Source organism: Pipra filicauda, unplaced genomic scaffold, assembly GCF_003945595.2.
Source record: "Pipra filicauda isolate LSUMZ 115617 unplaced genomic scaffold, ASM394559v2 scaffold240_size1633699_pilon, whole genome shotgun sequence".
NCBI lineage: Eukaryota > Metazoa > Chordata > Aves > Passeriformes > Pipridae > Pipra > Pipra filicauda.
In genome coordinates, this window is record NW_024104355.1 from 526,350 (window position 1) to 542,073 (window position 15,724).

Sequence of the window (15,724 nt, forward strand, 5' to 3'; positions counted from 1 at the left end):
TCAATATATGCAACTGTGAATAAGTACTTAATATGAAGTTCAAGTATTCTTACATATTAATAAAAACATTTATTTTTTAATTTGTAGAAACTAAAATTATTTATAAATAAAATTTAAAACACATTAGCTGTCACACTAGGCACATGATGTGACTCTTGAAGATGGTCCTGTGCAGGGCTGAGTTGGACCAATGATCTTTGTGGGTCCCTTCCAACTTGGGATACTCTGTGATTCTATGATTAGTAAAGAGGTCAAAAGTAACACATTAGTTACAAGCAAACTTCTGATAAGCATCATTGTCCATTATCAGATGCATTTTATTCATTATTTTCTGCTATATACTTGGACTCCTTGCAATTATGTTTTCTATTAAAATAACTGTATTTTGTATAAAGTACCATTCGATTTACTAGATAAACACCAAGGTCAGTTTAAAACTTACTCATATAAGGCAGCTTCTCCGGACAAGCCTGGAAAGGAGAGTAGGTGAAGTTCTCTGGAAGATACATTGTTGTTTGAGCAAGGCAGTCACTAGAATTGTTTCCTTCAGGATAATCTTAAAAAGAAGAGTTGATTTTCGTAAAAACCTATGTTATCCACTGAATTTGTAACACCATCATGCAGGTGAGAGCATTAACTTTGTAAGCAGCAAATTCATAGCAGCATGATTAAAAAAGCATTTTACTGCACTAAAGGAAGAATAACTAAATGATGGTATCTTTGTTACAGCTGTGACAAGTATTTCTTTCAAAATTACACTGATAAAGAGTAACTATTTGACCTTCACTCCAGTTACAGAGAAGTAGGGCTTAGGTTCAAATTTTCCTAATCAAGCTATGTCATTACTGTTTGGCTTTTTTTAAAAAAGTTCATTTAAAAATGAAATTAAATAAGAAATATTCTTACCTGTCCCATTCAGTGTAGTATTTTTGTTAGTGTACAATCTGATCATGTGTCCTATTGTTTTTACATTTTCTCTCAACATTATACCACGAGCTTGCACCATAAAGAGATACGTGTTTGCTGATAAAAAAAAAAGCAATTTTGAATTTGAATTAAAATAAAGTATTTCCAAATTATTCTAACATACATTTATAATGTGTTCAACATTGGTTACTATGCCTGAATACATGGTTAGTGAACATTAATTCTTCAACATGAAGGTCCACAGAGTGAAACCTAACAGTAACAACACACAAGAATAAAATGGATTCATAACCACATTTCCGTATAAAGCCCAAAACTATAAAATGTCAAGACACTTGATATGACACTTTCATCTTTTTAACTTACAAAAAACAACTGAGAATGACAAGAAACAATTTAATTTACCAATAAAAAAGTTTTCATATGTAGATATATCCCTCATATATACATCTTCACATCTATCATTGAAATACAGGACCAAAAAAAAGTCTAGATAATCTTTTAGTCCAATATAATGGACTTTTTTAGTCATTAGTTAACACAACTTTCAGCCAAAATGTGCTGCTACTCATTCACCCCCAACAGCTGTTCTGTTATACAACTGCTACAAATCACTGCCAATCTCAAAGTATTAATGTTTGGTAATTACACATGAAATATTTATTATTGACATCAAGGGTGAGTAAATCAACATTCTGAGTAATTAAATGACTCACTACCAACAACAGCATGAAATATTCCTCTGTATCAGCCATGCACCCAAAGCCCAAATCTGATCTCAAGACACTTCCTTGTCTTAAACAGAAAGAAGTAAGGTAGAAATGAAGCTGCATTTATAACTGAGCAAGCAAATGTCTATCCAGGACTCACAGAGCTCAGAAACTATTGCACAGGGAGGGACGAATTTCCTTTATGGAACAGTTTTTACGCTGGGTAGCAAAGAGGGTCAAAGGGATCATCTGTCACTTCACTTACGTTAAGCTCTCAGTTGTCTGAGGGATACTTGGCTTGCTGTAATTAGTAATCACCCTAACAAAACAAAAAAAAAGTACTCAGAGTCTTTGGAGGAAAGAACTAAACATACCAGAGGGAAAAAAAAAAGTTAGAATATTATCTCAGGAACTCCACTTCATCAGATGACTCAGTACCAGTGGCATGAGAGATCGACTGATAACTTCTTACAGCCCAACACAGAGACCAGAGCTCTAGAGTACTGCATATGAAAGACTCTGACATTTCCAGAGGAAAATATATTGATTAATTCCACCACAGTAGCAAACAATCCTACTGACACCTAAAGAGATACAAACGCCAACATAATCTGTCAAGGAATATTATTTGCAAGCCCTACAATAATAGGGGCTTTTTTTAAAGAATTGAGGGGGGGGTTCTCACTTTCAAAAACTCCTTATCAAAACAAGGAATATTAGTGGCTCTGAATATCCTGGGTGCTATGCATGGTATGTAATTCCATCAAACCTGTTGCCAGCATGACTACCTGTTTTGGTTAACAAGAGTTTACATGTGTATAAAAGTTACTCAGCTGCTAGGATCCTGAAGTTGTCTCAACACTTCCTGGCCACTAAAACAGAAACAAAAGAAAACTACAACCTTAGCCTGACGAGGCTAAGTGGATTTTTGCCATTCAAATAGGACAAAAATTTGCTAATTACCAAAGAATTATTTTCTACAAATTTTAACACATTTCAAATTGGTATCATCCCCCTTCTTTTCCCCATGTATGTTCCCCCTCATAAGTACAGCTCTTCTCTTCTATATTTTCCTATTCCAACACTAAAATAATGTTATTTTTTAATATAAATCACTTAGCAAATACTGATATCAGAGATAACCTCTGGAGATTGTACACTATATTCTGCTTTTTAGCATGATACCAAAAGCCAAAGTCACCTGAGTTTCTATCTCTGCAGAACAGCAGGTTTATAGAAGCATGATCTTAATTCACATATATGAAGTGTGGTGGGTTGATCTGGCTAACAGGTAAGCCCCCGTCCACTTGCTTGCTCACTCCCCTGCAGTGGGACAGGGGAAACAATCAGAAGGGCAAAGGTCTTAGGAACCTGATAAAGTACAGAACTGTGACTAAGCCTTTCAAACAAGTCCAGAACAAAGTCAAGAGGACTATGTAAGCCAGGAGGCTTGCATGGATGAACAAGGGCCTCCTGGAAAAAAATCAAACACAAAAATAGTACAGAGGGTAGAAGCAAGAACAGGTAATGCAGGAGGAATACAGAAACAGTATCTGAGCATCCAGGGATGCAGTTAGGAAAGCTAAAGCTGAAAACCAAATGGAACTGAATCTGGCCAGGGAGGTCAAAGGCAACAAATGGGTTTCTAAAAGTGCATAGGTGACAAGAAGAAAACTAAGGAAAATGTGAACCAGTGCTCAAAGTCTGCAGTAGTGAATGTCACCTTCGTCTTAGTCTTGCTAGCAAGATTAATCTTCAGGAATCCCAAGTCCCAGAGACCAGGCTGGAGCAAGGAAGTTTTACCCTTGCCCTTGGTGGAAGACAATCGGGTCAGGGAACACTTAAGCAAACCAAACACAGGTAAGAACATGGGCCCTGATGGGATGCATCATGTGCTGAGGGAGCTGACAGATGTCATTGCACAGCCACTCTTGACAATCTTTAATCGATCATGGTGAGTGGAAAAAGTGCCCGACGGCTGGAAGAAATCAAATGTTACTCCTATTTTCAAGAAGGAGGGCCCAGGGAAGTACAGGCTGATCAGCTTCCACTTTATCCCTGGGAAGGTGATGAAGCAGCTAAACCTGGAAACCATTCTTCAGATACACGAACAACAAGAAAATTATCGGGAATAGTCAGCATGGCTTCACCAAGGAGAAGTCATGCTCTAGCAACTTAATAACCTTCTATGATGAAATGACTGGCCTGGTAGATAAGGAAAAAGTGGACATTGCCTGCCAGGACCTCAGTAAGGCCTTTCACACTGTATTCCATAAGATCCTCATAGAAAATTGGTTGATGTACAGGCTGGTCAAGCAAACAGCGAGGTAGATCAAAAGCTGACTGACTGACCAAGCCCAAAGGGTGAGGTCAGTGACCAGTGGTGTACCTCAGGGGTCAATATTTGGTTCAGTCTTGTGTAACATCTTCATCAGTGATATGGATGACAGGCAGAGTGTACCCTCAGAAAGTTTATTTATCACACAAAAAAGGGGTAAGTAGCTGATATGCCAGAGGGCCATGCTGTCATCCAGAGCAACCTCAGCAGGCTGGAGAAATGTGCTGACAGGAAATTCATGAAGTTCCACAAGGAGCAGTGCAAATTTCTGCACCTGGGGAGGAAAAACCCTAGGCACCAATATATGCTCAGGGGCACCCAGCTGGAAAGCAGCTTGGCAGAAGAGACCTTGGAGGTCCTGGCGAACACCAAGTAGAACGTGAGCCAGCAATGTGCTGCCAAGGTGGCCAACAGCATCCTGGGATGCATTAGGAAGAATGTTACCAGCAGGACAAGGTGATCCTTCCAGCCTTCACTCAGCACTAGTGAAGGCACACCTGGAGTACTGTGTCCAATTCTGAGCTCCACAGTAGAACAGAGGAGAACTGGAGAGTGTCCAACAATGAGCCATGAAGAAGACAAAGGGACTGAAGCATCTCTCCTATGGTGAATGGCTGCAAGAGCTGGGACTGTTCAGACTGAAAAGAAGGCTTAGGCGGATCATATTAATGGGTGCGTGTGTATGTATACAATGTATATGAAGGGAACGTGCAAAGAGGGACAGAGCCGGGCTCTTTTCAGTAATGCCCAGTGACAGGACCAGAGGCAATGGACACAGACTGAAACACCAGAGGTTCCATTTGAACACCAGGAAACTGTCCTGTACCATGAGGGGGATGGAGCACTGGCACAGCTTGCTCGAAGTAGTTGTGGAGAATATCCACAGAAATATTCTAAAGCTGTCTGGACGTGGTCCTGGCAAATTGGCTCCAGGTGGCCCTGCCTGAGCAGAAAGGCTGGACCAGGTGGCCTCCAGAGGTCCCTTCCAACTCAATTATTCTGTCATTTTGCTTCTACTATTGTCTTCCTGCATCTGTACCAACCATCACTGTCATAGGGCAAGGCCACGCACAAACCAGGAAGGCAAAATTTCACATGTAACCAAAGAAAACATTTAACAATGTAACCACGTAGAACCAGTTTTATTTATATTTTCCTTATTTTACTGTATATGATCTACAGTAAGAAAGAGAATTTCTGACTCAAGAAACATAGAATACAGACACAGTTTACAAGGTAATCGAATGGGCAGTGCAGTGAAAAATGAACAACATACCCACATAGAACACCTTGGAATCAATACCATACTCAATGTTCCACTTAAAGCAACTACAGTGTAAGCATGAGCTCATACCTAATTCAGATGAAATTTTACTATCAATTGATCCAGACCTGTATCAGCAACCATGAGCACACAGCCACACATCAGTCATCAAAAGTCCTGGTTTTAGGTCGTTATTTAAAACTCATTCTGATAAAGCACATCAGGGCATTAAAAGGATCATCCTGTATTTCAGAAGACATATTAAAAATATCAGATGGCTCATTTTTTGTCTTAATTCTTTATAACTCACTAGTTATTAATAGTTTTAACTGTTAGAGTGAAAACAAGACCACTGGGGCAGGGGGTGGCAGCAATGTGTTAATTCTTGAAGTATAAAAATAACTGTTAAAATGGTTCAGTGCTTTACGTCAGGTAGTTTTCTTTCACCCGAAGACTATTTACACAATTTTTTTAAAGAAAAAGGTCTCATTCACAGATCACTCTCTCTCAAGGAATCAAGCTCCTTCCAAGCAGTACACCAAAAATTAAAGCACTTCTCGCAACACTGCATTAGTTTATAAACCCTCAACTTCACAGAAAAAAACACAAGACTCAGTTTTACATAGAAACTTAGCAATTTGTCATGCTGTACACATACACCAAAGCAAAGCCAAAAAAATATGCCACACGCTTAGAAGTAACCAACATAGTAAAGTATACAACAGAACAAGTGAAGCTGAAAATGGATCAACGACTGATGTTCTGAACAACAGCAGGAAGTTAGAACTGTGAATACTTTAGCAACATAGAAAAGTATTAATTAGATTACAAACGATGATTTCTTAAATGCTAAACAAAAGATGAAGATCACAAATTTGATTTAAAAATGCAGCTTTTATCCTAAAAATAAAAACAAAAACAAAACAAAACCCTCAAACCAATAAACCCAAAAACAAACATGGAAAAAGCCTTATCTGAAGAATGCTATCAAAGCAATAAGCAAAAAGTTAACAACCCACAACCTTAAAAAGTAAGAAGATGATCGACCATCTGAGAATTATACACTGATCTTTCCAGGGGAAAAAAATTGCTGGAAAGCTCAGATAGGAGATACTTCATAGAAAATCTGTGGATGCCGCAAAATTCAAATGCGAGAAACACGGTTTTACAGCAAATAGGTCTTTCCAAATGACCATGATATGGGTTTCCCTTTCTCCATCCACGACGTGGGGGAGCCCAGCTCTAGTTCCTTCTCCGCCTGAAGAACCATTTCCGATGTCTTGTGGGACGGGGAAGGGGAACTCCAGAAACAGGGTTTTTCAGGCCCCGAGCCTGGAGGGGAGAGGTGCCCTCCCCTCCCCCCAGCACCCACGTGGCTCCATGGCAGGCACAGAGACAGCACACCGGCGTGGAGAGGAGGCAAGAGAGAGTTTATTGTTGGGAAGGGGTTTATAAGGCTTTTAGGAGGGTCAAAGGGGAACCAATCACGAGTTCAGGGTCACACAAAAGAAACCATCAGGTAAGGGGTCAACAGCCAATAGGAAGGGGTTAAACAAAGGACCAATGGGACACCTCAGGACACCTTTCCCAGGACACTCCTGCATGGGAGATAACAGTTGCTGTGGGGGGTATTGGGAAGAAGAAACACGTGTTTGCAAAGGGACCACAAAGAGCCATTTTAAGACATGTTTAAACAAGTTTCTCATCAGGTATAGTGCCACACCATTGACCCTAAAGTTACCCATCTGCTAGTCAACACCTGTTTTATAGGACTTCTGAAAAGCACATTCAACATAATGCATAAAAATTGGATTCAAAGGAGTTAACAGACAGTTCTCCACTAGTAATTGTAAATGGGGAATCATCCCATGGGGGCATTTCTAGACCACATCCCACATGGATATGTTCTCATCTCAAGGTTATATGATATTATTCTCAGCAATACTAGAGATATAAATAAATTATTGGCAGAGTTTATGCATAGCAAATTATCACAAAAGTGTTAAAGATTAAATTCTACAATTAATCTAAATATACAGTAAATAGAGCTTGACAGAAGCTTTGCTTCTAAAACATCTAGGATCTAGAAATATTTTCCACTACTGGATAGTGACCTTAGTCTGTAAAATTGATTCACTAAACAATTTACCAGTGAAGGATGATACCTAAAGTAATGTAAGACTGCTGTTAACTAGTTCCTATTCACAAACTGAAATTTACCATGAACATCAACAAATACTACAGTAAGTGTCCAACTTCCTTGGGACTTTATTTATTTTTACACATTTGTTGTTAATCAGAAGTTGTTTTTAAAGCAGATGCAACAACCAGGAAAAAAGCAAAAAAAAAATTATGCCTTAAAATATAATTTTACCTGATTTGTTGTTGAATATTTAATAGCAGTTTTGCACTATCTATAAATTAACAATAAATTCAAACTTCTTTCACAGGGATGGTGAGACTGCATTGTTTTTTTAATACTTCAGACAATCCCTGTATATTCACTGCCACAAAGCATATATGCCAAATGGAGAGTCCTCAGACTGCAAGTCTGAGGAATTAAATAAATGTCAGTTCACTGTTTATTGGAGACAGTAAAAAAGGGAATCTCAAATTTCTTTCCCTAACATTATTTTTAAGGATGATAAAGGATATAATGCTCAATATAATTTCTAACACTTTTGATACTATTCTACCCTCTCAGGATACTACTTGATTATACAGCAAGCCATAAAATAGTTCAATAAATGCACAATGAACAGAAGGTAAAGAAGGACAACTGCAAATCTAAGAAAGTGAACTGACCATTGGCGATACCTTGCAAAAAAAGCTTCTTTTATATCTTAAAGTCCTGAAACCAATCTCTACACTGTGCTCCCAAGAATCTAACACTGGATCCCACACAATGCATAATAATTGCATGATGTTTCCCATAACATAATTGCATAATTTGAATACAAAAGATTACCTGAAACAGACTAAGAGCTGTAGAAAAGCAAGCAGAGGTAGTCACTTGCAGAAACAGTCTTATTAATGAAAAGCCAGTAGATGAGCTATCTTTCACCACAGACAGGTATGGAAATGGTTAAAGCTTTGGCCATGTCAGTAAAGCATCACAGTTCAAATAAATGTTCCCAGGGAATACAATCTCTTCTTCTCAAGCCATGAAAAGAACACATTCAAGTAACTGGCTGGCTTAAGTGAAAACTCATTTCACATGGGGTCTTGTAATTATTTTGTCCTTATGAAGTTAGCTGCACATCATAAGTGCTTGGTTTTTTACCCTTTTCTGTCTAAGAATAACATCACAATATGAGTACTCATTGAAATCTTATGTAGGCAAGTTCCCTGACTAATAACTATTAATACCTAAGGACTTCAGGAAAACTATTGGATAAAGATGCAAAACAACCGATTCAGAAAGAAATATGCGTGTTTAGTCAAAGCTAATGTGTTGGTAAAAGTGAAAGCCAGTGAGGTGCTAGGAATGACTGTGCTGGGCCAACATAATTGAAAAATCTTTGCACTTCCCAGAATAAGGCAGAAAACTTACCTGCCTGAGTTCATAAGGAGCTCAAGCTGTTAGTCAGAATGCTGAAGAACATCTGATCACTGGAAATCAGAGATCAAGCAGAGAATGTTTAAACCTCATTCTCTTCTTTGCGCAAGAGATTAATGAGAAAGTTGACTAAAATTTTTCAGTTAAAGGATTTGATTAAAATTTGAGGAACTGAAGTGAAAAACTGCAATGCAAGCAAGAAAAAGACCTCTGCAACTAATGAAAGTACTCCTACCTCCAAATGAAGCCTTTAATAACAGGTGAACTTCAATAATGGAATATAGCTGAAAATAGCTCCCAAACAACAACCAGGCTGTAGTAAAGACATTTCCCTGCAGAAATTATGAAACAATGGGACAGACAAGTTTCATTCACTCAAAAAACTTGGAAGAGACCCATGAGAACAATTCCCTAGAGAGGAGTAAAAGAAGGCAATAGCGAAAAAAAATACAAACATGAACATCTATGACATCCTGCAAAATTCATCAGCTTTTTATCAGGTATCTCCACACAGCATCAGAGAAGAAGAGTAACCAATGATTTGTTTTGTTTTCAAGAGGTTAATTGTATTATTCCTATTTCAGTGCAGCCCTTGAGCTGCAGTAAATCCATACACAGGCTCTATCACAAAACCCTCAGACAAGGTATTGCCATCCGTGTATCATTGTGGCAAACACAGTCAACAGTATCCTGCCCTGTATTAACAACCAGCAGACCTATAGGAGCAACTACTCTCCTCTATTTAGCAGCTTGTGAAACCGTATTTGGGGTACTATGTCCAGTTTGGTCACCTGAGTAAGAGACAGACATTAATATTCCAAAGTGAGCCCAGAGGAAACCTTTCAAAATAAAGCATATTTTGTACAAGAACAAAGTATAAGAAATGGGTTTGTTCAGTCTTCAGTAGAAATGGCTAAGAGGAGGACGACTTTTTTGCTGTCTTCAGCTATACAGCAGAACTGTATATAGAAGGCTAAATTGAACACTTAAAGGTACACTGTGAAAAGACACAAGGCAATGAACACAAGGTGCAAGATGGAATATTTTAATTGCATATTACAATCTTCTCACAGTTGTCAAACACTGGAAGAGGTTTCCCAGAGAGACAGCAGAATCTGCATCCCTGGATTTATTCAAAACTCAAGTAGACATAGCTCTGAGCAATACAATCCAGTAGGATCTGCTTTCAGCAAGAGACTGGATCAGGTGACTTCTAGGGGTCCCTTCCAAACTAAATTTTTCTATAAACACACAGCAAGTCTTTGATAATACCACAACAGCCATAGCTGACACGAACAAAGCATATCATCACAAAGGCTGTGCCCACATTTATAGGCACAGCACATGGAAGCCCTGGTAAAAATTTATCTTGCTGATAGCACCTGCAGCACTCTCCTCCATTTTTGCACAAGTTCAAAAAGGAGTGAGATCATCCTTTCCTATTAGGAAAACTACTTCCTAATAACAGAATAGGAAATAGATTTATGTAAAGTCGTAAGCTAAAACCAATGGAGATGCTTCAAAGTTCCAACTAGCCTGCACAGCTGCCCTTCGGTTAGGATTGCCAGGGAAGTAGCAAAGTTTTAATAAAAGAAGCAGAAGAGCATAGGAGAGAAAACAGCAGCTGATTTTAACTCCTCAATCTCATTTCACCATTCAGGATTCCTAGTTACTGATGCCAAAGCAGACTGCATCTTCCTTAATCACTGCATTGTTTCATAACCAGTTCTGATGAGAACTACAAAGTTCATCATGTCCAAGGTGGACAAGTTAGAATCACAGAACGTGCTGATTTGGAAGAGACCCATCAGGATCATTGAGTCCTACTCCTGGCACCACGCAGGACACCCCAAGGATCACACCACGTGCCTGAGAGCGTTGTCCAAACTTTCTTGAACTCAGAAAGGCTTGGCGCTGTGACCACTTCCCTGTGGAATTCTGTTCCAGTGCTCAACCACCCTCTGAGTGAAAAACTAGACTGCAATTGACTACAATATTGAGAGCTCTAAGGTCCTCTTCCACCCAGTCTGGTAAAGGTTCTCTGCTGGAATCAGACAGAAAGGAAAACCCCAGAGATGAATAAGTGATCATTTTCTGAGATCAGTTATGTTGTCCAATGTCATTTCAGTTATGATGCTGAATAGCAAATTGGAAAAGCAGGGGGAAAAAAATATCTCTTACAATACTCAGATTGGCTTGGCAGTGAAATAAGACCAGCAAATGCTCTCTTGGTCACCGTTGCCTTGTTAATTTGTCTTATTCTCCTCATCTTTGGATCCTTTGCAGGACGTAAACTTGAACATACCTATGTATTCTGGATAGCTGTCAGGACCAGACAAAGACTATCTGAGTCCATTTTATCACTACTGTTATCTACAATAATGAAAGAGAATGTACTGGTGCCAAATATTCTTGCTCTCAGCCACCTTCTTCAGTCTTTACTACATGGATATTTGTAACTTCCAGCAAAGTTTCAGAATCACAGTCTATCTTTATTGACTAATTCAAAATCAGAAACTTCAGTTTCTATCCTTTCATTTCACGTACCAGAGAAAGAGCACCAGATGAAGTGGTCTTTCTGGAGAAGTAGCACCTGTTATCTGCTTTTATTGAGACTATCACACAGAAGTATCATTAAACATTTACATGAGATTTTTAAATTTTAAACATTTCAATGTTTCATTCTGCTCTCATGTTTGAGCTCCTCTGACTATCAAAAGGCCATCAGGGTGCTGCTGATGTAGGGTTGCAGCCATCTCTACCTCATCCAATCGTCTGTGCTTACAGAAGAGGGGGAAGGAGGCACATGAACAATCCCAACATTATGTATGAATTTTCCTCAACCATTTAAACCCCATATTTTTATATTATGTGGAATATTATATGTCTTAGTCTCAAAACACAGAACTGTAACTGAAAACATGAAATGCAAATGCTTTTCCTTCCCTCATATTCTGAAATACATGGGATAATAAAAGCTTCTCTTTCCCAAAGAACTAACATTCTGAGAGGAAAAAAAAAAAAAAAAGCTATGCAGTGATGTTACTGTAATATCTGTAATTTTTGTGCAAATAAAAACTATAAAATATTAGACAGAAATAATTAAATACCCTATAATAAGTAATTAAGATTTTTTCCCCCTAAACAAATTGTCAATATTTCAAGTTGACCCAAACTGTATTTGCCAAAAAACTGCAGTTTTGCTACAAAAATGCAGTAACTCTAGTTTCTAAATAGCATGAAGGGCAGAGGGAATGTGATAGTGACCTCTTTGAGAATTCTCCCAGTGCAGACACCTTCCTTTGATAAGCTATAAATTGCTTGCTAAGAGGGAATCCCACCCTAGCAGACCACAAGAATTCAAATTTTCAATCCACTTTGACATCTCAGGAAACCATTCTGCTACATAATCCACTTATTTTTCCCCTCCCACCTTCCAGCACACTGCTGCTCCATAAAGCATTTGGGAGTGAACTTCTCCCTCCTTTTCAATTCCTCTGACCATCAGGAAGAGAAAGCAGCCAGGGAACAGCTCCAGTTCCCTACAACACAATTAGAATTTCTATCCTTTCTGACACTGTGGCTTGTAGTTTGTTGAGGATGAAAGTGTTCTGATGAACTAAAACATATCTGTATGCATAAATTATGGCAGATCCCAATCATTTATGACTTAGCTGCAGAATATATTTCATGAAAAGCTGCTCACAGGTAAAGTGGCTGAGCTTCCATAAGTAATCTTAAGCCCTCTTCCTCTCCACACACACAAAATCAGCCTTAACTTAGAAACATCTGTTTCATTACATTCAGTGAAAAGGAGCAAGTAGAGTGAAACATTCTATTCTATCACAATATGCAAATGGCATGAGCATACAGCATAGGATTATTAGATGAATCATCTGCCTGTAAACCTGGGTGTTCCTAGGTTTTTTGAAAACCTTCCACTCTTACATTTTCCATGAATATGCCAGGATGCTTGTTGGTTTTTAGATAATATCTGACCTTCTTTCTCTCCATTCCACCCAGTAACATTTTCAGGAGCAAACTCCTGGGAAATCAGCATCACATCTGGAAGCTGATAGGCTGATATACCAGTGTAAAGACTTTCCTACTGCCCTTTCCTTTACCATTTTCTATACTCCTTCCCCCAAGGACCCCCAAGCCAGCACAGCTTGGTCCCATTTCAAAGTGGATCAAGAAGTGCCACAGACAAAGAATATCAATATTGCAGGGTTTTGATTTAAGCTGGATGAGTTCAGAACACAATTGCATACAGGTAGGGCAGCACAGAATTAATCAGTAGCCAGAAAGAGATGTAATCTCACAAACTTATGGAACTACCCCAAATTTTTGCATTGTTAAACCACAGCTTGAAAGAGACAATTACAGTATATATGTCTGAGATAGGAAGAGAGACCAGTTTCAGTACGATTTGTTTTTCCTCAAGGTTGATCAGACATAACTTACCCCAAGAAGACTTATGGTACATACTATTGCTTTCATTTTATTCCTAATAAAAAGGAAACATATGTAATTTTCAACAGCTGAGCAGCAAGATAAAGTCGGGAATGAAAAGTCTCACCCCACTAAAGGCTCTGATTCTGTACAAGATACTACATAAGCCTTGTTTAGTGAGAAGACGTGCTTCCTAAAAAGATACCCACTGAAAAGAAGCATTCAAATAACAAAGTAAAACTCCAGCTGTGCACATTATGTAAGATGTTAATAGTTTCACTTAGAAAGATGTGTACTCTGCTATTTAAATTGTACACCAACTACTTGTAATTGAAGTCTACTTTACATATATATATATACACATATATGTATTGCAGCAGTGTCTCAAAGACCTAAGATTTCTGAATGGACCCTAGCAGCATCATTCTCACTTGCAAGACTACATTACACCCCTTTCAGCAAGGAAACACTGACAGGTAAGAAAGTTCAGAACTCCAACCCATGATATATTCCCTAATCATTTTTATATTTATTTGAACTGGAATAATAAATGACAGGCTTGTCAATATTGTATGAAGTATATAAGTGTGGGAGAATTACAGAACTACAGGAGAACTATGTAAGTACAGGAGAAGCAATTGCACCTTGAAAGTGTTTACAAGCTAAATGTAAGATAGCGAACAAGAGGGAGCCAAATAGCATAAAGTCGCAGTCAACAGGAAACAATTCCCGCAGATTCAGTGGTCGAATGTGGACATTTCAGAGTAATGACTGCAGAGAGGCGCTTCAAGCACTGAAGAGAGATGATTTTACAGCTATTTAGGTAGCACCTGAAAAGCAAGGAAACAGGCAGAAGTGGAAACGTTCCCTGGAAAAAAAAAACATTGCCTAGTCAACAGACACCCAACATAGTGAAAACTCACAGAGCATCATACAGGATAACACTGGCCTTAGCTCTGGGGTAATGCTAACCAGTTTCGAAAGGATCATCCAGTGAAAAAAAGCCTGACAGTCTCCCAGTAACAGCAGAAGAGCAAACTAAGGAAAATAGCACATTTTTTTGTCTGACACAAACTTGCACAGTTATTTCATGAAGATTCTCCTAAATCAACTGTTTGTCTTCCCTCTCCCCTCTGAGGTGGTTCCTCCAGAAGTGGAAGTTAACAAACTGTAAAACCTGTGAAGAGAGATCCCACTGACGGAAGTAAACAACAAACTTTCAAACTGGTTCTTAATTTTTGTTCACACGTGCTTTATTATTAATGCAGTTTCTAACAACTCGAAAGATGAATACATCCAAGTGAGTCCAGCAGTTTGGCAGTTCTTTCCTTGTTCCTGCCGTTATAACACGGTGAAGCGGTGAGCTGCTTTTGTGCCTCACTTTCCCAGCCTGCGAGGCAAGGGCAGCACCCACCTACCTCGCGATGGCACATGAACCTTCTAGAGCATTTGAAACCAGCAGAACAAAGATGAGGGATCAGCGCACGCTACCGCCGCCCCCGCCGCCGCCCGACGCTCCCCGGGCGGGCGGGATCGCGCTGCGACCTCTGAGCCGCCCCTCGCCCGGCGCCGTCCGTGCCCTCCTGGTCGCTGTGACAGCCTGACACCCACCGCCGCCCTCACCCCCGCTCCCCGGGGAGCGGCCCCCGACTCACCGATCCCGGGGGCCACGTAGATGAAGTAGAGGCAGGATGAGGAAAAGGAGAAGAAGAAGATGAAGGCGAGCATGGAGCGGTTGGAGACGCGCAGCGCCTTCCGCAGCAGTGGCATCCTCCCGCCGCGCCGGCCGCCGGCCGCTCCGCTCAGTCCCGGCGAGCCGCGGCAGCGCTTCCTAGAGGGAGACGGCCCGCTTCTCCCATAGATCGGGCGGCGAGAAGGTGACGAGGGGGCTCCGCTCGCCCCCTCCCTCGCCGGGAGCGGGCGGGTCGGGCGGAGGCGGCCGGGCGGCGGCGCTTTGTGGCCGCTCCTTGTTCCCCTCGCGGGTGGCTGGAGCGGGGATGCCCGCGCTGAACCGCCGCCGCGGGGACGGGCCCCCCTAGTGCTGCCGCGGGGCTCGGGGGACGCTCCCGCCGCTGCTCACATGCCGCCGGGCGCCGCGGCCGCCCTCTCTCCCGCCTGCTGTCCCCTCACTGGCGGCGGCGGCGGCGGCTGTAGCAGCGGCGGCGGCGGCCTGCCCCGCCCGGCAGCCAGAGCAGGGCTGTTCGGCTTTGTTTCCCGGCTTGTTGTTTTCGGCCTGTTTGTTGCCGGCCCGGGCTCCGGCTCGGCTCCGGCGGCGGCGGGCTGTTGTTGTTGTAGCTAGCTTTTTTTGTTGTGTTGTTGTAGCTTTCGCCGGGGCAGGCGGCTGTCTTTGTTGTGTTGTTGTTGTTCTGTCGCAGCGGCGCCCGGCGGCTGTCGGCGTCTGCGCCGGCGGCTTCGGGCGGCAGCAGCAGCATCCCCGCTGCGGGTGAGCAGTCACCTCCGCGCCAAGCCCGGCC

At 41.0% G+C, this 15,724-nt stretch overlaps 1 protein-coding gene across 3 annotated transcripts in view; it reads right to left on the reverse strand.

Moving 5' to 3' along the window:
- Positions 1–15,414, reverse strand: part of B4GALT6 (beta-1,4-galactosyltransferase 6) — a 69,125-nt gene extending 53,711 nt beyond the window's left edge. For all 3 annotated transcript variants that reach the window (XM_027749984.2, XM_027749963.2, XM_027749956.2), the window contains exons 1-3: positions 14,906–15,414; positions 907–1,023; positions 443–556 (exon numbers count right to left, since the gene is read on the reverse strand). In XM_027749984.2, coding sequence (XP_027605785.1) covers positions 443–556; positions 907–1,023; positions 14,906–15,020 — 346 coding nt within the window. In that variant the 5' untranslated portion in view covers positions 15,021–15,414. The remainder of the gene's footprint in view (positions 1–442; positions 557–906; positions 1,024–14,905) is intronic.
- Positions 15,415–15,724: the final 310 nt, after the last annotated feature.